The sequence below is a fragment of the Pelodiscus sinensis genome, chromosome 16 (genome assembly GCF_049634645.1).
Source record: "Pelodiscus sinensis isolate JC-2024 chromosome 16, ASM4963464v1, whole genome shotgun sequence".
In the NCBI taxonomy this organism is placed as follows: Eukaryota; Metazoa; Chordata; order Testudines; family Trionychidae; genus Pelodiscus; species Pelodiscus sinensis.
Genome location: NC_134726.1, coordinates 11,109,238 through 11,135,665, shown reverse-complemented (window position 1 = coordinate 11,135,665; position 26,428 = coordinate 11,109,238). Strand labels below are relative to the sequence as shown.

Sequence of the window (26,428 nt, the reverse complement as noted above, 5' to 3'; positions counted from 1 at the left end):
CAGGTGGATGAGGTAGATGAGGCTTTCTTTGGACAACTAAGAGAAGCTTCCAGATTGCAGGCCCTGGTTCTCATGGGGGACTTTAATCACCCTGATATCTGTTGGGAGACCAATATGGCAGTACACAGGCAATCCAGGAATTTTTTGGAGAACGTTGGGGATAACTTCTTGGTACAAGTGCTGAAGGATCCGACCAGGGGCCATGCACACCTTGACCTGCTTCTCACAAACAGGGAGGAACTAATAGGGGAAGTAGAGGTGGGTGAAAACCTGGGAAGCAGTGAGCATGAGATGGTAGATTTCAGGATCCTGACCAAAGGAAGAAAAGAGAGTAGTAAAATACACACCTTGGACTTCAGAAAAGCACACTTTGACTCCCTCAGAGACCTGATGGGCAGAATCCCCTGGGATGCTAACATGAAGGGGAAAGGAGTCCAGGAGAGCTGGCAGTATTTTAAAGAAGCCTTATTGAAGGCACAGAAAGAAACCATCGTGATCCGTGGCAAGAGAAGCAAACATGGTAGGAAACCAGATTGCCTTATGGGAGAAATCCTTGGTGAACTTAAGCACAAAAACGGAGCTTACAAAAAGTGGAAACTTGGACAAATGACCAGGGAGGGGTATACATGTTTAGCTTGAGAATGCCAGGGGGTTATCAGGAAGGCGAAAGCACAATTGGAATTGCGACTGGCAAAGGATGTGAAGGATAACAAGAAAGATTTCTACAGGCATGTTAGCAAGAAGAAGGTGATAAGAGAGGGTGTGGAGCCCCTACAGGATGAAGGAGGTAACCTAGTGACAGATGATGTGGGGAAAGCTGAAGTACTCAATGCTTTCTTTGCCTTTGTCTTCACGGACAAGGTCAGTTTCTGAACTAATGCGCTAAGTGATGCAAGATGGGATGAAGATGGACAGCCCTTAGTGGGTAAAGAACAGGTTAGGAACTATTTAGAAAAGCTAAACGTACACAAATCCATGGGTCCGGACTTAATGCATCCAAGGGTACTGAGGGAGTTGGCAAATATCATTGAGGAACCTTTGGCTATTATCTTTGAAAAGTCGTGGAGATCGGGAGAGATCCTGGATGATTGGAAAAAGACAAATGTAGTGCCCATCTTCAAAAAAGGGAAGAAGGATGATCCAGAGAACTATAGGTTGGTCAGTCTTACCTCGGTCCCTGGAAAAATCATGGAAGGGATCCTTAAGGAATCCATTTTGAGGCATCTAGAAGAGAGGAAAGTGATCAAGAATAGTCAGCATGGATTCACAAGTCGTGCCTGACCAATCTGATTAGCTTCTATGAGGAGGTACTGGCTCTGTAGACATGGGAAAGTCAGTGGATGTGATATAACTTGACTTTAGCAAGGCTTTTGATACAGTCTCCCACAATACTCTTGCCAGCAAGTTAAGGGAATGTGGATTGGATAAATGGACAGTACGATGGATAGAAAGCTGGCTAGAAGGTCGGGCCTGACAGGTAGTGATCATAGGCTCGATGTTAGGATGGCAGTCGATTTCTAGCGGAGTGCCCCAAGGTTCGGTTCTAGGACCGGTTTTGTTCAATATCTTTATTAATGACCTGGATGAAGGGATGGATTGCACCCTCAGCAATTTTGCAGATGACACTAAGCTAGGTAGATACACTCAAGAGCAAAGATAGGGTTCAGAGAGACTTACACAAATTGGAGGATTGGGCCACAAGAAATCTGATGAGGTTTAACAAGGACAAGTGCAGAGTCCTGTACTTGAGAGGGAAAAATCCCAAGCATTGCTACAGGCTGGGGAGCAACCAGCTAAGTAGTAGTTCTGCAGAAAAGGACCTGGGGGTTACAGTGGATGAGAAACTGGATATGAGTCAACAGTGTGCTCTTGTAGCCAAGAAGGCTAATGGCATATTAGGGTGCATTAGGAAGAGCATTGCCAGCAGATCCAGAGATGTGATTATTCCCCTTTATTCAGCTCTTGTGAGGCCACGTCTGGAGTATTGTGTCCAGTTCTGGCCCCCCCGGAACAAAAAGGATGTGTACACACTGGAGAGGGTCCAGCGGAGGGCAACCAAAATGATTAGGGGGCTGGAGCATATGACCTACGAGGAGAGCCTGAGGGAGTTGGGTCTGTTTAGTCTGCAGAAGCGAAGAGTGAGGGGGGATTTGATAGCAGCCTTCAACTTCCTGAAGGGAGGTTCCAAAGAGGATGGAGAGAGGCTGTTCTCAGTAGTGACGGATGGCAGAACAAGGAACAATAGTCTCAAGTTGCAGTGGGAGAGGTCCAGGTTGGATGATAATAAAAACTATTTCATTAGGAGAATGGTGAAGCACTGGAATGGGTTACCTATGGAAGTAGTGGAGTCTCCATCCCTAGCGGTGTTTAAGTCTCGGCTTGACAAAGCCCTGGCAGGGTTGATTTAGTTGGGATTGGTCCTGCCTAGGGCAAGGGACTGGACTTGATGACCTTACGAGGTCTCTTCCAGCTCTAACGAAATACAGGTCTATGTAGCACTTTAAAGACTAACAAGATGGTTTATTAGATGATGAGCTTTCGTGGGCCAGACCCACTTCCTCAGACCACAGTACAAATCAACAATGGAAAATTAGACACCACCCTCTACAGAAAACCCACTGACTCATACAGTTACCTACATGCTTCCAGCTCCCATCCAGAACACACCATACGATCCATCAGCTATAGCCAAGCCCTTCGATACAACCGCATCTGCTCTAATCCCACAGACAGAGACCAGAAACTTCAGGATCTCTACCAAGCATTTATAAACCTCAACTACCCACCCGGAGAAATAAAAAAGCAAATTGAAAGAGCCAAACGAATACCTAGAAACCATCTACTACAAGACAGACCCAAGAAAACTAACAATAGAACACCACTTGTCATCACCTACAGCTCCCAACTTAAACCTGTCCAACACATTATCAATAGATTACAGCCTATACTGGAACAGGACACTAAACTCCAAGAAGCTCTGGGAGACAGACCTATAGTCTCCTATAGACAACCACCTAACCTCAAGATGATTCTTACCAACAACCACAGGACATACCACACTAATACCAACCCTGGTACTTTCCCTTGCAACAAACCCCGCTGCCAGCTTTGTCCACATATTCACTCTGCTGACACCATTATTGGGCCTAACCAAGTGAGTTATAAGATCAAGAATACATATTCCTGCGCCTCCAGAAATATAATCTATGCTATCATGTGCCGAAAGTGTCCGTCTGCTATGTACATTGGACAAACGTCTCAGACACTTCGCCAAAGAATCAATGCCCACAAAACAGACATTAGACAGGATCACAAAGAAAAAACAGTTGCTTGTCATTTCAATCAGAAAGGACACTGTCTGAATGACCTGCTAACCTGCATCCTACTTCAGAAGACATTCAAATCTGCACTTGAAAGGGAATCCTCTGAACTGGCATTCATGCTAAAATTCGACACTCTCCGCACGGGACTTAACAAAGACCCCAGCTATCTTACCCATTACAAAGATAGCTTCCCCCATTATCACCTCTAATTCTATTAACTCACAGACATCTCCCCTTCCCCACCTCTAATATCATTAACTCACTGGCATTCACCTTCCTCCTCCCCCCCCTCCCCCACATCCCCCTTCTGTTCTGTAATGTGATTTGTCCTTTTCATGTGTGTTCATTTTTTTTTTAAATTGTATCCTTTGGTATATATGGTTGTGACTATTTTCTTCCATTATTTGATCTGAGGAAGTGGGTCTGGCCCACGAAAGCTCATCATCTAATAAACCATCTTGTTAGTCTTTAAAGTGCTACATAGACCTGTATTTTGTTTCAGCTACACCAGACTAACACGGCTACATTTCTACCACTCTTCCAGCTCTATGATTCTATGACAGGAGAAAACTTGAGTGTTGAGTAAGAATGCCATACTGTGTCAAACCAATAGCAAATCTAGACCACTATCCTCTCTTTCAATGGAGGTCATTGCCAGACGCTTCAAAGAGATCAGGGCAATTATCAAGTGTTCCATTCCCTGTCATCCAGTCCCAGGTTATTGAGTTACATCCTTGACCATCGTAGTCAATAGCCATACGTGGACCTAACCTCAAGGAACATATTCATTTTCTTTCTAAATTGAATTATACTTTTGGCCTTCACAGTATCTCCATTGGCATCCACAGGCTGATTGTGCATTGTGTGAAGAAGTACTTCCTTTTGTTTGTTTTAAACCTGCTGAGTGTTTTCATGTGGTGCCTCTGGTTCTTGTGTGTTGTAAAGAGATAAATAACGCTTCCCTATTCACCTTTTCCACAGCATTAAAGATTTTATCATTATTCCCCATTAGTCACCTATTTTCTAAGATGAACAGTCCTATCTCTCCTAATATGAAAGCTGTTTCATATCTCTAATCATTTTTATTTTACTTCTGTGTCTTTTCCAATTCTAATATATCTTTTTTTGAGATGGGGCAATCACATGCGCATGCAGTGTTCAAAGTATAGACTCTATACTATACTACATACACTGTGGATATATATAGTATCATTATAATATTTTCTTTCTTCATAGCTATCCCTTTCCTAATGGTTCCTAATATTATACACTTTTTTGACTGCTGCTGCACACTTACAGGATGTTTTCAGAGAATTATCCACAAGTCTAAAAGAAGGATGTTAACTATAATTTAATTGACTAATTTGAGTAGTCGATGGAATTTCCATTCACTACATGATTAGTAGATAAGGACTCGTGCCACACTCAGGAACTAACCTGGCAGACTCTTATTACATTTAAATAGCAGAGTCACAGTGTCCTAGGAGTGGCACAAACTGGGACCGATAGTTGCTCTGATCACCTCTGGAGCCTTTTTAAAAAATCATCATTACATCAGCTATCCTCCAATCATCAGACACAGAGACTGATTTAAGTAATAAGTTACATACCACAGTTAATACTTTTGCAATTTCATATGTGAGTTCCATCTGAGCTTTTGGGTGAATACCATCTGGTCCTGATAACTTACTCCCATTTAATTTATCAATTTGTCTCAAAACCACTTCAATGGAGACCTGAATTTGGGACAGTTCCTCAGATATATCACCTAAAACAATGGATCAGGTGGAGAACCCCCCCCCCTACCATCCTCTGCAGTGAAGACAAATGCAAAACAAACAAACAAATAAAAAACTGCCTTGTCTTCTTTGAAAGCTCTTGATCATTCAGTGGCCCCAGTGACTGTTTGGCAGACTTCCTGTTTTCTGTACCTGAAGTAGTACATGTACAAGGTTTGGGGTGCAAGGGAAGGTGAGGACTCCTTCCCCTCATCCCAAGTTTGGTTTTTTGTTTTGGGTAGTTGAGCTGCTCAAGAGGCTAGTTTCTGAGGGACCTAAACCATCTCTTCTTCACTCTGCAGGGTGAGATATGCATAAAAGCAGTTCTTCTGGCCTCATCCCTGGTCCTCCAACACCCAGTCCTCATACATGTCCTTCTTCTTGCTACCCCTGAAGTGCTATTGAACAGGGCTCCATAGATTGACAACTCCTCAAAATCCCCTAAATCCAAATAATCATTTATGGCCAATCATTTCTGCTAGAAAGGGGCCCTCTAAAGCTCAGATAAAGGAGTTGGATTTGCCACCAAAAGATTGTTTTGATTCACTCATTTTATAAATTGGAACAGTAAACATCAGAAGAGGAAAAGACCATTTAGACCAGGAGCGGGGAACCTCAGGCCATTGGGGAGCCTGTGCTGGTGCTCCACAGGGCTGAAGCACACAAAATCTACTAGCCTGGGCCCCCTATGTTCTGGTGTGTGAGGGGAATGTGAAGAGTGTCTTATTCCTTTTCAGTCAGGAGCTTCTCACATTGCTTCTCACTTGTGTGCAGCCTCTCACTGATTATTCTGTGGGTCAGCATCCTCAACCCAAAAAAGGATCCCAACCCCTGATTTAGACCATCCAATTCACCCCTTGCAGTACAAGGTTACTCCCTACAGTAGATTTTCTAGCTCTTAAAGCCATCTAAAGCTAGGTTGCCCAAAGTGCTTTCCTTAGAAGAAACAAAAGACAGAACTATGTCCTTAGAGGAGACTGTGAAATTGCATCTCCCAGCAATCTCTTTAATACCACCTAGTCATACCCCCTTTTATCTGCTTCTAATGCCTCTTCTCCAGACTGGTATGGATGTTTCTGAACACTTGTGAAACACATGGATGGATCTGGGGGGATGTGGACAATGAAATAATTGGCAGGAGACATGACAAAGCTCTGGTTGGATTGATTTAGTTGGGACTGGTCCTGCCTTGGGCAGGGGGCTGGATTTGATGACTTCCTGAGGTCTCTTCCAGCTCTATGATTCTATGAATTGCTCAGCAATGTCTCTTTCTAGAAGTTAAAAACCAACAAATGGTCTGGTATCACTTAATAGACTAACAAAACATGTATCACAAGCTTTCGTGGGCACAGTCCACTTCTTCAGATGACCAGAGTTTTGAGTTTAGGATGTGCAGACCCAAAATAAATAGGGGAGAAGGGGAAAAGATGGAAAGAGGAGGGAAACAAGGAGCAGAGGGTATGAAAATATCAAAGGGAAAACCAAATAGGCAGAACTGGTAACTGGTTGCAGTGGAGCATTGCTGGCATATGATGGCATAGATCAGCCGCGGTGCCAGCTCTGTCCACATATCTATACAAGCACATTCATCACTGGAGCCAACAACATATGCTACCAAATCAGATAATTTAACTACACATCCAGTAATTTGATCTATGCCATCAAATGCCAGCAATGCCCCACTGCTATATATATATATAAATATATATATTGGACAAACTGGACAGTCCCTATGGGAAAGAATCAATGGATACAAATCAGATATACATAAAGGGAACATACAGAAGCCTGTTGGGGAAAACTTCAATCTACTAATCACTCTTTAAAAGTTCTTCGAGTGGCTGTCTTGTCACAAACCAATTCCACTAGCCAAATACACAGAGGTGTTGGAATTACAATTCATCCACAAATTCAATTCTCACACTGATGGCCTCAATCGAGATGAGGGATGGCTGGAACATTATCAACCTAACATTCAATGAAGGTGCCAACAGCTCTTTGCCTGCATAGATTCTTGCATGAGTACCCTTCCTCTCCAATTGCTATCCTATGAGCCTTATCTGCTTCTTTTAACTATCCAATCTTTAGGTGCTCATAGGTTACCAGTTCTGCCTATTTGGTCTTCCCTTTGATATTTTCATACCCTCTGCTCATTTCCCACCCCATTCCTTTTTTTCCCCTTTCCGACTCTCCCTTCTCCATTTATTTTGGGTCTGCACATCCTAAACTCAAAACTCTGGTCATCTGAAGAAGTAGACTGTGCCTACGAAAGCACATGAAACCATCTACATGTTGGCTACATCTAGATTGGCGTGATTTTCCGGAAATGTTTTGAATGGAAAAGTTTTCCGTTAAAAGCATTTTCAGAACAGAGTGATTAGATTGGCACGGATGCTTTTCCGCAAAAGCACTTTTTGCGGAAAAGCATCCGTGCCAATCTAGACGTGCTTTTCCGCAAAAAAAGCCCCAATCGCCATTTTTGCGATCAGGGCTTTTTTGCGGAAAACAAATCTGGGCTGTCTACTCTGACCCTTTTGCACTAAACTTTTGCGCAAAAGGACTTTTGCCTGAACGGGAGCAGCATAGTATTTCCACAAGAACACTGACAATCTTACATGAGATCGTCAGTGCTTTTGCGGAAATTCAAGTGGCCAGTGTAGACAGCTGGCAAGTTTTTCCGGAAAAATGGCTGATTTTCCGGAAAAACTGGCCAGTCTAGACACAGCCCTTGTGTTAGTTTATAAAGTGCTACCTGACCATTTGTTGTTTTTTAAGTTTACTGTGTACAGACTAACTTGGCTACCCCTCTGAAGTTTCTTTCTAGAAGGTAAAGCTAAAAGAGAAGAGACAAGCCAGATTCCTTCTTATCAAATACAGCAGCTTTCTTGTGTCAGGCCTTATCCCCCACCATGCCAGAGAGAGGGCTGGAGGTGGTCTCTGACAAGGGCCATGAGCAGAGGCTCCTTGCAAAGGCCTGGGGAGGGAGCCGCATATTCCCTAGAGCAATGCCACAAGAGGTTCTGTCAAGGAGCAGCCAGACAGGGTCTCTCCCCGAAGGCAGGCCCTGACTGGGACCAGGGCCCCGGGAAGAAGCCAGCAGGCTCGTGGAGGGGCAGGCTGCGCGGGCAGGGGTGTTGGGTGGAGCGGGGCCTCTCTCCGGGAGACTAGCTCCTAGCAAAGGGCCCGCTGAGAGGAGGCTCTCCCGGGCAAAGGCTTTGGGAGGAAGCGGGCGGTGCAGCACGTCGGGCTGGATGGAGCCCGTGTAACTCCTCCCCTCCACTCCAGCCTCCTGTGGCGGCGGCGGCGGCCCAGCGTTGCTCCCCCTCCCCGGCTGGCTGAGCGCCGCTGCCCCCCATGCGGATGTGACATTTCACGGCGCTACCGCGGCCGCCATTTTGAGAGACAGAGAGAGAGGCAGAGAGAAGCCCTGGCGCCTGCTACGCTCCCCATAGAGGCGGCGGCGGCGGAGCAGCAGCTGCAGCGGCGAGCCGGGCGCAGGCAGCAGGGAGGCCTGCAGGCCGGGAGCAGGGCCCCAGCCTCGAGTGAGAGGCTTCCTGGGGAGCCGGGGGCTCGCGGCGCCTCCCCAACTCTCACCGCAGCAGGGACACCCGGCGGGGGAGGGGGAAGCGCCGGGCCCTAACTCCTGATCTCCCGGCCCCCGAGGAAGCCGCCGCGCCCGGCAGGTTCCCTCCTTCCCACCCGCTTCCCCCGACCGGTGCCGCCGCCGAGATTGGGCGAATAGCGAGCAAATACGTGCGCGTCTCGCTGCCTCCTCCGGCCGCCCGCTCCCTGCCCGCTGGAGCCCAGCCGCAGCCCCCCGAGGCTGGTGCCCAGGCCCCGCCGCTGCCCAGGCCCCGCCGCCCCTCCGCTCTCTGCCCTCCCACCACAGGCCTGCAGCCCTCTGCAGGAAAGGCCCAGGCAGCCGCCGCGGAGCCAGAGCCTCAGCCCGACATGAACCACCACCAGCAGCAGCACCAGAAGCCCGGGGAGCAGCAGCTGAGCGAGCCCGAGGACATGGAGATGGAAGGTAAAGAGGGGCTAGAGCAGGCAGCGCAGGCGGCCCCGGCTTCCCTGAAGGCACCTTCCGCCTCCGGGGACCCGGGCTCGCTCCCATTCCCTTTACTGTCACCCCACAACAGCTCCAAACTCCCTGGTTTTAGGTAATCGGCTCAGGCTTCTTCCCTACCTAACACGCCCCCTCTGGGGTCCCCTCTTCTTCCCTGCACGCGAGACCGGGGGGAATGGAGCAGAGCTGATGGCCCGGCCTGCGAGACACCTGGAAGCGAGGACTCCCCGGGGGCGCGGTGGAGGCATTATCTGTACTCCCGTGAAGGGGGGAATTAGGGAAAGTTTAGTGCATGGAAACTATGACTGAGAGGGCTGTAGTGTCTGTACATGGGGCTGAGAGACATTGGAGGGGATAGCTGAACGCGAATATATTCAGGGAGGAAAATTTGGGGCACACATCTGCCATAAGGCTGAGAGTAATGTCCGGGGCCTCTCGAAAAGGGGGCAGGGTTTCCCGACTGAAGTAAAGGTTTGATTTGGTGGGCGGCCGTGACACTCAGGCAGATATGTTCTCTGTAAATGGGGTTTAATGGGGGGGGGGGGAGAAGAGGAGAGCATTGATGGTCCAGAGCCCAGTTAATAAGGAGATGGCTCTTTTGTAAAACCTCGGCCGAGTTAGGACTCATTCTGTGCTGTCTGCAAAGGAGGGGCTGGAGATTGGGATGATAAGGAGCTGTGCTCTCGGAGGTGCGTGACCCTAAAGTGGAAGCTTTCTTCCTAGGCCTATGAGATTATTTTAACGGGAGAGGGGCTGATCCTGTTGGAATTGAGCTGTATATGGGAGGGGAGAGGTTCCTAGTAGCGATGCGGCTGTGACTCCTGAATGGGCTGCTAGAAGGGGTGCGAAGGTTTGTGTTTTTTCTCGATTGATTCTTTTCCCAGTAGGTGAGCGATGAATTTGGGGGAGGGGGGGGGTGCGAGGGAGGGTCATCGGGCCTCGCGATGCGTGGTTTTACAGATTGCTTTCTCAGAGTAGACTTTAGTAGTGCCTCTCAGCTTTATTTTCCTCCGAGTGGATCCGGCCCCTGTATTTCTGTAGTCGCCTTCCCCGCCCCCCTCTTCGGTGTTGACTCTGAGAGCCGCGCGGCAAGGTTTTGCCTTGCAGCCCTTCCATTGTATCTGCACACAGCCTGCCACGCGAGATGCTCGCCATTTTTAATTGGGGCACTGATCTGAGGGTTATTTACAGAAAAGGCATCAGGACCGGGCCTAGCGCTGGTTTCTGTGGCCATGTGTAGCTCTCACGTATTCAGGAGATCCTGATCTTGCACAGTCATGCCGTTGGTCTAGGTGTTTTGGGGTGGGGGGGGGGGGAAGGAAGAGGTTACTACATTTCGAGTCTTGCACTTTAACCCAGACCTGTAACTTCAAACGGCCCTGTTTAGGATAAAGTCAACCGTACTTTTTATTCATTTGGGTGTGTAAGAATCTCTTAATCTGACATTGTATTGGGAGAACACATCGTGTTGCTATTATAGGAGATGTGTAAACACCTTACCAGAAACAAATAATGAATTCCAGTCATACTACCCTAAACTCTTTGTATTATTTATATTAATGGTATTTTGTCTTGCTGATCAAACATATGAATTCACCTCAGTACTGCTTAAAAGGTGTTAATCATGTTGATATGAATACCTACATTCACAAAGGACAGTTATCAGAAACTAGATTAGTTGAGAAATATCAACAATTGTTTTAGCAAACTTAGAATCTTCTACAACAAATTATCACTATGATTAATAAAGCTATTTTACTGGAAGTTAGCCACTACTCACTATATTTATTTATGAGAGAGGCATTCTGTGAAACCCTTCTTTTTTAAACTTAAGACTTTAATACACAGTATCATAGATGAAGCTAGGGATGGTGTTGTTAAATATTGGTTAACTAAATAGTCAGTTAACCTCATGAATTCTTATCGGTTACTCGACTATTCTATAGACCCCGGTGGTGGGACTGGCAGCTAGTGCACTCTGGCCCCACTCCCAAGGAGCCCTCTGCCTCTCCATGCTGCTGCCTTTCCATGGCAGCAGCACAAAGGGAACTAGTTTAAAAACCAGCTCTCCCCTCATGGACCAGCTGCTTGTCATCCCACGCTACTGCCTCTGATACAGAAGCAGCAAGTGCGGTGTGGCAGCAGCCCCTATCTGGGGGAGGGATGGCAGGACTGAGCTCCCAGACCCAGCGTGAGCCAGAACTGAGCTGGGCTGCTTGCCCGCCTGTCTCTTAATACACATTAAATGCAGAGCTGTAGTGGGGGTAGGTCCCCATCTCCCTCCCCGCGTGAGCCAGGACTGAGCTGGGCTGCTGGCCAGCCTGCTAAAAAATTTCCTGGCAAGGGGATATGGGGGGATGCATTCATGTAGTCTGTAGCATTAGCCTGTGAGCTTTTGCTCATTGGTTAATTGGTTGCATCCCTAGATGAAACACATTATATGCTATTTCAGTGACTTTGTTTAAAAAATATACCAAAGACTGTCCTCAAATTGCTATATGTGGATTTTTTTGCTTGTAACATCGAGACACACATGGTGAATTGGTTTAAAAAAATACCCATTCAAACCTATTTGTGTCTATGCATAAACATAGCATCTTGTATATGAGTTTTCCATCAGAATGTGTAATAGCCTCCAGCTATCAGATTTGCTTTCAATATTCATTTCTGTTCCCTTAGAGTATTGACAATGCTTAATGGTTCTCTGATTTGTATGGGTTTCATCCTGTAATGTGCTGGGCATTCTGTAGTGTGCTGAGGACTTTCAAAACCCATTAAAGCCAGTGAATGTGAAAGGTGTACAGTATGTTGCAGGGTTAAGTCCTGTAAGCAGAGAGAATAGAATTCTGTACAGGTAAGCCGAAGTCTTTTGGTGAGCCCAACAACTTTACACTAAGCATTCCCGCTTACAAATTGTGTGGATGTATCACAATTCTCAAGTCTCAATACAGCAGTATTCCAGAAGTGTATTCAAGCCCTCCATAGGCTGGTGAAATTCACACCAATATAATTCAGAATTATATGAATATACTAATCTGTTTACGAGAATTTGCTTGTGCTAATGGAAATCTTAAGAGTTTAGATTGTATACATTTTTGGAGTGTCTGATTTTCATGGGCAATGATTTTAGGTACACTACTAGATCATTTAGTCTGTACTCTTGATCCCTTTTTACTGTAGGAGATGTAATTTCTTCTATGTGTTCAGTTATTTTGCTTTAAAGAACTGTGTTCAACCTTTTATGGATTTAGATATTTTCTTGAGGAGAGGAAATAGATTATTCGGAAATTGAGAAATGTATTTAATGCAACACAGTTCTCAAATCTCCACACTTATGCATGTTAAGTCTAGTTATCCATTGAGAGATCAGATTAGATTTAGGAAGTATGTGAAGAATGTATGATAGAAAACTGAATGCACATTTTTACTTTTGAATTATGTGAAGTGTCCTCACTTATTTGCTGTGCACCAGTGGAACTATTTTTTTGCCTGTTTGAATGTGACACTTGGTGAAGTCTTGCTTACTTGCTTTTGTGATCCAGTTAACATCTGATCTTATAGGCCAGAAAGTGTAAATTTCAGAAGTGGTAGACATTCAGGAAGATCAGATTGTAAAAAGAAATACTAAAAACATATTTTTACTTTAAAGGTAGGAAAGATGTAATTTAGTCAGAAAGTATGGAAGTGGAATAAGGAGGCCTTGATAAAGAGTAAGTATTTATAAGGCTATAGGGTACGTATTCTAACCCATTTGCTGTATTATATTGAACAGAATGGTGCAATGTTGTGAGTTGGTTTCATTATACATGTTCTTGAGGCAATGGTGGCTGACATTTTAGCCATGTTTATTGTGATTCAGTATGGTTCCTTGCTGAGCTATATATTTTAAATGTAGAAATTGTGTGGGAAAAAAAATAATGCAGTTTAGTAAATGTTGACCTTTTCTGTGTATCTGTTGTAAAGACATCAAATAGTGCTTGGCTTATTGTTTTTTTTAAATTCTAAAACTAAATTCTAGATAAAGTTTTGTAAAATCATATAGCAAAGGGAAATCCTAAGATTCTGATGTTACTACTATATAACTTGCTTCCAAGGTAAATTGCATACTCAAAGTACTTGATGTTTTTATAGCCCATTACATTAATCCATACAATGCTTTCCCTTAAGAGACTATTTTACAGCCTAATTGATTTAGAAGGTGTTCCTGTTGTAGTTTCCATTTTCTTATATTAACTACTGCTCACTACCCCAGTTATGTTGCACATCATAGAAAGTAAATTTCTCTCTTTGGTGATAGCACCCTTTATACAATTGTAGACTGTGGTAGGGTAGATTAATTTTCATCAACTAATCAATTAGGCGATAAGGGCACCTCCACCTTTGAAGTGTAGCAACAGCCCCACGGGGCTGTGGGGTGTCAGGCTTCACGACTTGCCAGCTGACCCCAGGCTGCATGTGGCTTTTTGCAGCGGCATACGGAGCTCAGGGTCTGGTCCCAGGCTGTACATGGCACTGCTGCTTTGAAGCACCCCTCCTTTCGCTGCCTCTTTCTGATAGAGGCAGCAAGAGTGGGGGGAAAGCGACTTGGATAGTCGACTAGTCATTCACATCCCTAGACTATGGTACCTTCCTTAATCCTGTTTAGTCAATTCCAATTGACCATTTTTAATTTTTCCTAATGTGTCAATTACTCTAATTTTCTTATCACTCTTGAATGCTTTTCCATGAACTTCTTCATATATGTCTATTTTGAATTGCCCAAAACTAAAGGTAATATTCCATGTGAGTTCACACCAGAGTCATTGAGAGAACAGGGAGGGGAAAACTTACTGTGGAAAATTGCATCTGCATCTGAAACTTAAAACTGTGGGGGTTTTTTTGTTGCTGTCATATCATATTGTAAGTTGCTGATTACTATAATACTATGATTTCTTAGGAGATTTCTGTCATATACTGTATTTGTTGTGTTTTTTTCTTATATGCATTAGCTTTCATTTTTCAAAGTTATATTACATTTTATTTTTTGTCTATCTAATATTTACCCCCTTTAACTATTTTGCCCTTATGAGTGTTCTTAACTTTTCATAATTTAATATCTACACAAATACTTAATGTAGTGTTCATTCCACATCAGATAATATATTTTATGAAATACAGTGAAAATGCCATTGAATTTTTTTGTCTGTGTGGTGGTTTTTGTCTCTGTTGAAGCCCAAGAATAATTTCCATATAATGCCATTATTTTAGTTAGAGAGAACTGAATGGAAGTGTTTTTGAGGCTTCTCAGCATTGCACTTTAATTAGTTTAAAAGAATCAGTTCCAGACTCCCTTCTTTGTTGTGTCTCCCCCACTATCTCTTGTACGGGGTTACCAGCTTGGTTGTGATTAACTCAGGTTATAAACTTGATCTACTTTGGGGTTTATAGACATTAAATTCAGCTTGTGAACCTGGGTATCTTCCGTATCCAACTCCCTCTCCCTTGACATTTTCTCTGAGATGGGATATAAAAGTGAAATTAGGCTAGAGGTTTAATGGCAGTGCATCCAGGTAAAGAACCCAGCCTTAGTCCATTGTTCCCCTTAACAGCAATGTTTAGGGCCCTTCTTGAGGCAGTGCACTTGACCCTGGGAAAAGAGTATGTGTGTTGCATCACTTTTAGATGACTACTTCATACCAGCTGAGGGAAGTATATCAGGGTCTTTTACCAGAGGATGGATATATAGAGTCATAAAAGATTAGGGTTGGAAGAGACCTCAGGGGGTAATCTGGTCTAACCCCCTGCTCAACCTCAGCATCTGGGCAGTAAAATGGAATAGAGTTAGACTCGGGAATTATTCTGGGAATGAAAAAGTGAAAAACTAAAACATTGCTGGATGAGAAATAAAATGGGTAAAATCTAGGGAGGCAGATGAAAAGACAAAGCTAAGCAAATAGATTAATTTTAAGGTGTGAAGGAGGACATTTTCAAAAACTCAGATTTACCTTTTTTTCATCTCCTTTTCATAGTTGAGTGTGTGGGGATTCACCGTATCCAGAATAAGATATACTCCCTGTCATTTCTAGGGCACTGTCCTAACATAACTGAAATCATCTATGTGAAAGCATTGCAACCCCATACATCGGGGTCTCAAACTCTTCAGGCCATCCCTGACCAGAGCAGTTGTGCAATCTGGCTCAGGAATCCCAGAGAGAGGCAGTGCATGTCTGTTTCCATCCCCCTAAATCCCACCCCTTCCTGCTATTCCAGGCAGGAGCTGCTTGAAAGTGGAGTGAGTGCACTTCTGTTGCTGGGAGGAATTAAGGGGAGCCAGTTGCTGCTGTCATCCCGTACCAGCCCTCCTCTCTCCCTGGTACTACCCAAGGCCCTGTCCCTAGGGGATGGGATGCTGTGGGAGAGGACAGGGTGATGGCAAAAAGGAGACAGGAACAGACAGGCCCATGGGGACTCATGGGCTGGATTGTGCAACTACTCCAGCTGGGAGTGGCCCATGGGCCAGGAATTTGAGATCCCTGCTATACATATTTGAAATTGTGATAGTCTTTGCATCTGGTTTCATTAAATCAGTTGTGTAATAAATCTGTGTAGTACATCTAAACAGCAGTGAAACCAGTTCAGCCAGTATATGTTGCATGATATCATAGTATATTTGTAAGTAATTCAGGGCGCGTATGGGATAAATAAATGGGTTTAGAGTTCGTGACTTGTCAATCAGTTTTGTGGTTGCTCTTTTTTTAATCATTCTGCACTTTTAAGTTTTGTTTTCTTCATGTGGATGAAGAAAATGCTAAGAACTTTAAAACTCTTTTGGGGTTAAAATTATTGATGAGAATTATGAATATATTTGTGTAGTGCTGATGTACTTAAAAGATTTGCAGGATGCAAAATAAAAGAACACTTAGCATGTTTCGTTCAAAAATACTTATTTTTCCAAAGTTTCAGTCTGCATACATTATCTTGTTACTGATAAACTTGCATAGTGAAGTGGGTTTATTTTCCCCAGAACTTCTGGAGGAGAGCGGGGTGCAGGGGCAGGGCATGTTGACCAGTAAGTGAATCCATTAAATAGGTATGCTTGCTTTAAAACTTCTGCTGGTTACTTATGTGGCTTATGTATTGGTGAAATTGTTTCAGTAGTTTGAATGTGTAACTAGTAGCCAGTGTAACAATAAGTAAACACACAAAGTAGTTTTGCAAGATGGAGTTATTGCAACAGAATATATAGCTGTTGGTACATTGTTGTAATAGGCTTGGATTTAATCTTAAGTATTGTCTCTGCTTTCTCCATGAATTAGCTGATATAAAAGAATTTAAACAGTGCAACTTCAGAAGCTCTGAAGAAATTGACTTTTTGGAATAACCTGCAATCTCAAGAAAGAATATTGAGTGTGGGGAGAATCTGTTCTATTTTTCCATTCATAATTGCCTTACCTTATTAGAACACTGTTCTTGTGAACTGGAAAAAGTTCAGCTTCAAAAGAAGTAGCAAACTTTAGAACTCTGTAAACACAATGTAAAAATAAACAAATTGAGGCCTGGGGAAGCAGTTTCTCCAATTACTTTGATTGTAAAATGTCTTCAAGAGAGTTGGTTGGGTTTTTTTAGGAAATAAAAGCACTTCTAAAATGATCTTAGTATCAGATTTCTTGTAAAGGTTGTTTTATAGGTTCTGTGCATAGACATAAGCATATATATGCTATGGCTGCAGACTGTACAAAACAAAATTTAAGTGTTGGACCACCTATACAAAAACTACTTCAGAACAAACCATTTCAAGGCTAATTAGAACATATAAGTAAATATTCCTAAACTTTTGTATTGGATCGGCATGTACTCAGTATAACATATCAGTTTATGTATGTGACGTTTGCAATGTTCTCCTAATTCAGGGGCAGGTAAAATATGGCTTGATCTGGCCTGCCAAACCACTGGATCCAGCCCATGGTATCTCTGCCAGCTTCCCAGTGTGCTCCACCTCTGCATGCTGGTCAGAGCAGCTCTCTGAACACTGGAAGCCTGATGGAAGTGGAGAGGGGGGAAGAGGCTTTGTGTACTGTCCCTGCCCCCATCAAAATCTTGCAGCTCCCATTAGCCAATTTCCAGCCAATGGGAGCTGCCTTTTTGCAGGACAGGCAGTGTGCGAAGTACCTCTTCCCCTCTCTAGGTTCCCAGTGTTCATCACTACACATGGCCCCTGCATCTGGTGCAGGGACATGGAAGGCAGGGACCCTGGCTGAGGAACCAGCTGGGCAGCTGGTAAGCATCTTCTGGACAGTGCCTGCCTCTGGCACCCCAGCTACTACCTCCCCAACCCTCTGCTTCTCTCCTGCACCCCTACTCCATGTAACACAGACCCTCTGCTCCTGCACCTATACCCTCTTTTACACCCCCTCCTTCAGGTCACAAACCCCTCCCAGACCTTGCACCCCAATTCTCCGACCCCTGATCACAACCCAAATCTCTGCCCCAGGTCACAACCCCATCTCAGATCCTGCATCCCCTCCTTTGAGTCAGAATCCTCTCCTGCACATGTATCTCCCTCCCGAACCTGGCACCCCCTCTTGCACCCCAGTCTGCTGCCCCAGATACCACACCCCCTCCTGGACACTAATCACTTACCCCAAACTCATCTTCACCCAACCTCCAGCCCAGACACCAAACCTCCTCCATCCTTTAATCTTAAACAACATCACACTTCGTAACCTAACTGTTCTCTGATGTCTTGAAAGTCTGAAGTCTTGGACTTTGTCAGGCTAAGGGGAAAAGCAAGTAGAGGGATCCTGGCAGAATGTGCCAGCAACCTCCTATTAAAACCAGGTGACTGATTTCAGGCATTTCAGCTGATTTGTTTTTGACTGGCATAAGGGGAGAAAGAAGCAGTCATTCAAGTAGCAAGGTCCCAAATTACTCAGGAGTTTATGCATCAGAACCAACACATTAAGATGTGCCCAGAAATAAACTGTAGGCCATTCAGTAATGTACTCCTTATGCAATACGGCCTTGTGATTGAGCTGACACATTTTGCATTAGCCACGGTCTTCAGAATTACTACAAAATATATTTACATCCTGTAAGAAGCATTCATTTAGTGCTTGTTACAATGATAACCAGTTTGTTTCTCTGCACTTTATTTTATTGTGATGAGTTAGTTGTAGGAGGAAGAAATGGGGGAAAGATAAAGTTTATAAAAGAGGAGTTCTCCATGCCAAAACTGGATTTCCTTAAATTAGGGGATCAGATACACTAATACAGATGTCTTTTTGCATCAGTACAGCCTGTCTCCAACTTACGAACTGGTTACGGACCAAGCAATTGGTAGTAACTCGGTTTGTTCGTAAGTCGGATCCCATTGAGTTACACGCGACCATGCTGTTTATAAGCGTGGATCGCGTTTGTAACTCGGGGTCCGCCATTTATGACATTTTTGGTCGTAACTGTGAACGGTCGTAAGTCGACCGTTCGCAACTCGGGGACCGGGTGTACACCGTAGGAAGCATAAAGGAGAAAAGGAAAATAGACAGGGCATAATGTAGCTGGTCAGCATACTTGTTTCATTGATAACCGTGATTGCTGTTCAATTAAGTTTGATCTCATAATAGTGATTCTGCAAGATGTAACACAAGGATAAACTCTTTAAAAGGGTGGTGGTTTCTTAAAGACCGGGCTATCCGTAATCTCATTTCTGTATTTTTATATAAAGTGCCATGGGTTATCCTGGGGATTAGACTAAATGAGTAAGGCTGATACCAGGGAAATTGAATCTAATGCTATAGTATACCAGTTAAATATCTTTGGGAAGTGTCTGGGAGGGAGGAGTCAAATCAACACAGATTCATGTTCATGTCATAAAACCTTTCTAGCCTTTTGAGAGACTTTTTTTAACACTTAAAAAACAACAAACAGTCTGGTAGCACTTTAAAGACTTAACAAAACATGTAGATGGTTTCATGAGCTTTTGTGGGCACAGCCCATTGCTTCAGGTGACCAGAGTGCTGGATGTTCAGGACCAAAATAAATAGGAGAAAAGGGAGGAGGGGTGGAAGAGGAAAAAATGGAAGTGGGGGAGGGGCGGAGAGGAGGCAGTGGGTAAAAATTATCCAGGGGAAAGCAGAGCTGGAATGTAATAGGAAAAACAAATAGTCTATAAGTACCTAAGACTGGATATGAATATAACTTTGATTTTAGGTTAAGATTTTGATAAGGTCCCTTCATGAAAAATGGGGAAAAGAAAATAACAGCAGGCTAGAGGGGAATCTTGAATTTGTTGGGCTGAATTTATTCGATGCAAAGTTCATTAAAGTCAGTGGGACTAGTACACTTGATTTAAATAGATTTTGTATCTGGCCTGATTGTTAAGAAACAAAATCATAGTGATGACCGCTCCTTTGATTAAAGAGGGCTTCATAGTGAAATGCCCCAGAACACTAGTTGTAAATGTATTGCAAGTTGAACCCAACCAGAAAATATTCTGGACCACAGGAGGTAAATATTGTCTAGCAGCATTACCAACACTTCCACTGCTTACTGGGCTGTTAGAGGACATTTAGGGGTAAATTAAAGCTAAATAGCACCACAGAACACTAAGAGCTTGGACTGGTGGCTGTAAATACACTTTATAGGTCCACAGGAAACTTGGCCACACCCATGAAAAGTGGTGGACATCCAGCTAACTAAAATCATTCTGAACGACGGATATTTCTGGTTTAGAGAGGTTCAACCTGTAATTAGTCAGTCTAGTAAGGAGATATTGACAGATGTTGACAGAATTGTGAGAGGTAAAAGGAAAACTGATCTTCCCTTCTTAAAAACTGTTCTATAATTCAAGATGAATGGGTTATTCTGTGAAATTAGTGAAAAAGTTATATGTAAAACTCACTGCTTAAAAAACAGTGGTTGAAGTTTAGAAGGACTCAATTTTTGACACAGTATTCATTGTCTGGTGCTGTGCAGTATGCTGAACTGTATGGGATACTGACCCCTCCAAATTGTGTTTCTTGACAGCTTCTTGTTCCAGAACAATTAGGAAAGTATCCATTTTTTATTTAATTCTATTGTACATAAACTCCAAATATTTCAGCTTCAGTCTGTTGCAGATATTTGTACTAAAGTGCATGTTTGTTTCAAAAGGGGAAAGTTTTGAGATTCATGTGGAGAACCTTTTTCTTTTTTCAAATCTAGAAAGGCATTCTGTTTATATAACAGCCCAGAGGCATTTGAGGATCTTGGTATGGGGAAAGGTTGTTGAACTCTTTTGGTTCCCATTTTGGTTGAGGATTTTAAAATCTTGATGACTGGCTGTCCTACTATCTAATGCTAATATGTGGCACTTCATCCAACAACAAAGTAATTCAGTTGATGTTTTTGCTAAATCATCAACCGTAAAATAACTAACAGCATGAGTGTGTTTATTCTTGGTACACTTCTGAGTTAGTGATACAGTTGGCTGAAAATTGAGTTGAAATTTCAAAAGATAAAAGTGGCGAGGAGTCCTGTGGCACCTTTATAGACTAACTGAAGTGTAGGAGCATAAGCTTTCGTGGGCAAAGACCCACTTCGTCAGATGCATGTAGTGGAAATTTCTAGAGGCAGGTATAAATATGCAGGCCAGAATCAGGCTGGAGATGACGAGGTGGATCCAATCAGGGAGGATGAGGGCCTAGAAGTGGGCCTCATCCTCCCTGATTGGATCCACCTCGTCATCTCCAGCCTGATTCTGGCCTGCATATTTATACCTGCCTCTAGAAATTTCCACTACATGCATCTGACGAAATGGGTCTTTGCCCACGAAAGCTTATGCTCCAACACTTCAGTTAGTCTATAAGGTGTCACAGGACTCCTCGCCGCTTTTGCAGATTCAGACTAACACGGCTACCCCTCTGATACTATTCAAAAGATAAGTTAGTAGTTTCTACTATTACACCTGCTTTTCAATTCCCCTGCTATTTTTTTTGTTTGTGTGGTTTTGTAAAACACATTTTTTTTCTATTTTTAAGTTATTGCTGTTTGGAAAAATCTCTCACTAACATGGAAAACTAGTACAGTACAGTTGTACTTCACAAGGCAAACAGTGAAACTGGCTATATACAGTGTTTTCAGATGCATAAGTTATTCTCTCTCTCATAAAATTTTGTTTTCCTGCGAGACGACAGTGACGTCATCTATGTCTCCCCCTCCCCCCACCTGAGCAGAGTCAGAAGGGGAAGTGGCGTCCGTGGCTTGGGGCAGGACCAGAACCCTTTACCATTGGGGCTGGGGTGATTTCCCCCTTCCCTTACTCCAGGAACAAGAACAGGACTGGATGTGGGCAGGGGGCAGGACCCCAAAGGCTCTGGTGGGCAGAGGTCCCAACCCCTCCTCGGGGTGGGCGTCCTGGGCTTCCCACTGGCCCCTGGCTCCCCTGCCGGAGGGTCAGTGAGCAGTGGAGGCTCCTCGTTCTGCTCTGGGGCCCCAACAGGAAGCAGCTCCAGCTCCCCTCTCCACTGCCTACTCCTAGGCTCCGGCACCTGTGGCCCGCCTGTCTCCTTCCCCAGCTCCCAGGTCCCGTTGGTGGCTAGCAGTGTCTTGGTGGCTAGCAGTGTCTTAGTGGGGTATGGCCATAGGGCACTCAGTGAGCTCTGCTGCTCTTCCATCCCCACTGCTTCCCATCCATCTGCCCCAGGACCCGGAAGCATAAGTGGGGCCAAAGGTGGCTGGATGGGAAGCATGTGGGATGGGGAAGCAACATAACATCATTGTGCCTCCACTAGTGCTTCAACCTCGCAGTGGGGGAGGGGCTGAGGCTGAAGTGCCAGTGCAGCCTCCTTGCTGTAGGGAGGGGACGGGCCTGAGCTGGTGAGTAAGGGGCTGGGGGAGTGGGGTCTCGGCTGGGGGTAACAAGTCTGAAGATCCAATGTGGCCCCAGTTCCCTCAATCACCGCCCTGCCGAGACCTCACATCCCCAGTCTCCTCACTCACTACCCTGCTTGAGACCCTGTACCTCCAGCCCCGTCACACACACTCCTCCACCAAGACCCCGCACCCCCAGTTCACTCACTGCCCTGCAGAGAGCCCACCTCCTCAGCTCCCCTCACATACCCCCAGCCAAGACCTCGCACTCCAGCCTGCTCACTCATACCCCCCTAAGCCAAGAACTCTTACCCCCATCCTCCCATACGACCCCTCCACCAAGACCCTGTACCCCTAGCCTGCTCCTGCTTCTCCGCCCTGGCCAGACACCTGCCTCCTCCCCTTTCTCTGTTCCCTACTCCTTGGCCAGACATCTATCCCAAGAGAGATGGGGGGTTGGTGAGCATAGCAAGAAAGGGGTGCAGCCCCCTAGTCTTATTGTATAACAGAAATGGCAAGAGGTTCTGATTGAAGTAAAGAGACTAAAATGACCCCCCCTCATTTAATTGTTACTGCAGTCTTAGTAGCACTTGCAATAGATTTACATTTGTTTCACATTTTGAAAGCAATCATAAGAGCTAGATTTTTTTTAATGAAAGCTTAGATGCTCAAGCATAATTGTGCACCAAAAGAAACAATTATATAACATTTTTAGCTGCTTTAGAGGTGGTTTATTTATTTACAAATTGAGATAAGTGTAGTCAGATTTTGCACTTCAAGGTATAAGCTAACCCTCCAGGGATGGGATGGATTTTTCACCTCTTGTTCCATTTATTGTTTTCAGTAATGTATAATTTGTTAATGACATTATGAAAGATCTTCATATTTCTGTGAAGAATCAGATAATTAGAAATTACCACCTCTGCTGAACTAGTGTTTTATTCAAAGAATAAATATTTGATGTTTCACATTATTTTCTGTGCATGTGTGTCTGTATGTGTGAACAGTTAGTAGTGCATCTTCTACATTTTTCATCTAACTGCTTGGAAAAATTGGAATAGGTCATGCTTAGTCTTCTGTTTTTCCTTATTTAGGTTTCTCCTTTATCTCACATTCACGCTTTATTCTGGCTTTCAATTTCATGACTTTCTAGCTTTGATCCCAGAAACTCTAGAGCTGTGTTTCCCAGCCAGTGGTATGAGTACCCTTAAGGGTACTCGAGAAGTCTGGGGGGTACGTCAATATAAATGAAACAGAATTTTCATTTTAAATTTGACAGTGCTTTATTATTTTTGTACTTTTTACACCCAAAATTTTCATCACCTACCTGGCTACGATTAAGTTATTTAAACAAATGTGTTAGTGGTAGAAAAAAAACTTTGTGCATCTGAAAATGGTAGGTACTGGGGGTACTTAAATTTTTTTTTTAAATGGGTACTTAAAGGCTGAGAAACACTTCTAGAGCAATACCTGCCTTACTAAATCAAGGACAAATAACAAGAGCATATATTCCCAGGCAGGTGGTAACCATAAGCAGACATTACATAAAAAACACCTTGGAATTAAGATTGGGAAAAGACATCTAAACTAATCTGTGCAGAGTCAACAGCTGGTACTATTTTATGGAGAAGCATATTCTAAAACAGTGGTCACCAACCAGTAGATCTTGGTGCCTCTGACGGGTGATCCTGACTGGTTTGGCCAGGAAGCTATCAAACGCTGGCACTTAAGTTGCCTCTCCACCCACTGTCATGCTGTTCCTGCCCTCTGCCTTGGAGCAGGATCTGGGAGGGAAAAGTTGAGGGGCACTGATTTCAGAGTGTTCTTCTTTCTCCCCAGTCCTGTACCCTATCTCCACACAGAGAGAAAGGGAGAGAGGGAGCTTGGCAATGCAAATCTCTGTCACTCTCACACACTGTGTGTATGTCTGTCATTCTCACAAACACACACTACCCTTCCCTCTCATCTCCCAACCTAACACATACCTGGAGGGTTGTTGTTACTTCTGTTACTGCTTGCAAAGTGGGTTAGTTTTGCTTTTTTGACTGGTCTGTGCATTTCATAATTTTCATTTCTCTTTTGTGCTTAAGTTTAATTCTTTGAGTAGTGAGTTCTAAAATGTCTAATGTCGTGGCTGGAGTAATATTCCTATGGTAATTGCTGTCCCTGGAAGTGGCAGGCATGTCCCTGCAGCTCCTGAGAGAGGCAAAGCAGGGGATTTCCACAAGATGTCCTTGCCTGCAGACACCACTCCTGCAGCTCCCATTGATCAGTAATAGGGAACCGTGGCTAGTAGAAGCTGTGGGCTCAGTGCCTGTAGATGGGAGCAGCACATGGTGCCATGGAGCCATTGCTGTACATGCCAGCTGCTTTCAGGAGTGGTGCAGGGCCAGGGCAGGAGTAAGTCTGCCTTAACCCCACTGCTCCATCACCCGGAAACCGTCTCAATTAAATGGTACCCAGCCAGAGCCTGCATCCTGAACCCCTGTCTCAGCCCTGAACCACCTCCTTCATCCAAAATCCTGCCCCAGATGTGAGTCCTCCTGCACCCAAACTCTTTCCTAGAGCTTGCACCCTGAAGCCCCTCCTGGACCCTAATCCCCTGCCCTGGGCTAAGCCTGCAGCCCCCCTCACACTCCAAATCCCTTGGCTCAAGACCAGAACCTGCACCCCAAACCCCTACCCCAACCTGGTGGAAGTGAGTGAGGATGGGGGAAGAAGGGGAATGGAATGAGCAGGGTGAGGCCTCAGAGAATGGGTGGAACAGGGGCTCAAAGACGGAGCAGGAAGGAAGTGGGGCAAAGGTATTTGGGTTTGAGGTAAATCTTACATTGCACTTAAATAGAAAAAGTGGTGTTGTGGTTAAAAAAGATTGGAGACCACTGTTCTAACAGTAAAAGTCAGCATAGAATATTTGGTAAAATTGGAATATTTTCAGATGTACAGCTTCAGTTAGTCATAAATATGAAGATATTTTTCTCATCGCAAATGTTGCCTTGATTACTGTTGAAAAATTGCTGTTAGATTTGAATCTTATGCATTTACCTGGTGTCTTTGAAATCAAACCTATTCTATTCTATTCTATTCTATTCTATTCTATTCTATTCTATTCTATTCTATTCTATTCATGTTTCAACCCATTTTACTCACCAGGACTATGGAAGTTGTAGGGCAGGGGTGTCCAAACTTTTTTCAAAGAGGGCCAGATTTGATGAAGTGAACATGCGTGAGGGCCGACCATTTTGCCTGACATTCTTTGAACCATTAAAATTAAATGCAAATTAACTATTTTATGCAAAGTTTATTGCAAACGGCATACTTTTATTTCGTCACATGGATGACAAATCTAAACAGGTGTTAAATCACTCTGCCTTTCATATCTGAAGGCCAGATGAAAAAAAAAATCCAGGAAGCTGAAATATATGTCAGGAACATTGTAAAGTACATTACATATTATTGGTAATAGAGGTTGTCTGTCAACTTTTAAGTTCAAAAAATATGAACAGGAACATAACACCAAGTATACATGTTGTGTCCAAATATATTTATAACTGATTTAGACCAACTGACATTAACTGAGATTTTACAATGTATTCATCTCAATACATATGGATTCGTTGGGGGCCATAAAAGATAGATATTGCCAAATTACCTGTGGGGCCGTATTAAACCAGAACACGGGCCGCAATTGGCCCCCGGGCCGGACTTTGGACATGCCTGTTGTAGGGCTTTGGTTTATAGGCCATGAGTTGGTAAGGACTTTCTTGTTGATGAAGCTTAATGTAAAGATTCATGATCCATTATTGATAGACTATTGCAGTGGTGTTGTAGCTATGTTGATCTCAGGATATTAGAAACAGGATGGCTGAGATGATATTTTTTTATTGCACTAACTTCTCTCAGTGACCGCGTATCTAGACTACATCCCTCTTTTGATTGAGGGATGTAAATTAGACACTTTGAAATTGCAAATGAAGCTGGGATTTGAATTTCCTGTGTTTCATTTGCATAATTGCATCATGGCACTCTTTCAAAAAAGCGCTATTTTGAAAGTAAAACTGCAGTCTAGATGTGATTTTTTTCAAAATAGAAGCCTTTTTCAAAAGATCTTGCACAGGTTTCTATTTTCAAAAGAACCGCCATGATGCAATTATGCAAATGAAGTGTGGGAAATTCAAATCCTGGCTTCATTTGCAATTTCCAAGTGTCTAATTTACATCCCTCTGTCAAAAGAGGGATGTAGTCTACAACCTGAGAGAAACAAGCTTTTGACGTTAGAGTTCTTCCGTGGGTCTGGAAAGGGAGTATCACAGCTAAATAATGAGGGCGCAACAGATTTGCTTAGCATATGTAGTTTTGAAATCTGTTAAGGCTGTTCAGAGTAAATTGTGACTTGGTCACTTTATTTTGAATGTTTCCTTGAATATGCACTAACT

The 26,428-nt window shown here is 43.9% G+C and overlaps 1 protein-coding gene across 2 annotated transcripts in view; it reads left to right on the top strand.

Annotated features, from left to right (window-relative positions):
• USP7 (ubiquitin specific peptidase 7) overlaps positions 1-26,428 on the top strand; it is a 221,725-nt gene that overhangs the window by 50,591 nt on the left and 144,706 nt on the right. The window contains exon 1 of one of the 2 annotated variants that reach the window (XM_006124597.3): positions 8,270-9,128. The exons of the other annotated variant lie outside the window; for it this stretch is intronic. Coding sequence (XP_006124659.2) covers positions 9,053-9,128 — 76 coding nt within the window. The 5' untranslated portion in view covers positions 8,270-9,052. Of the gene's footprint in view, positions 1-8,269; positions 9,129-26,428 lie in introns of those variants that run through there. 2 annotated transcript variants of the gene reach the window in all.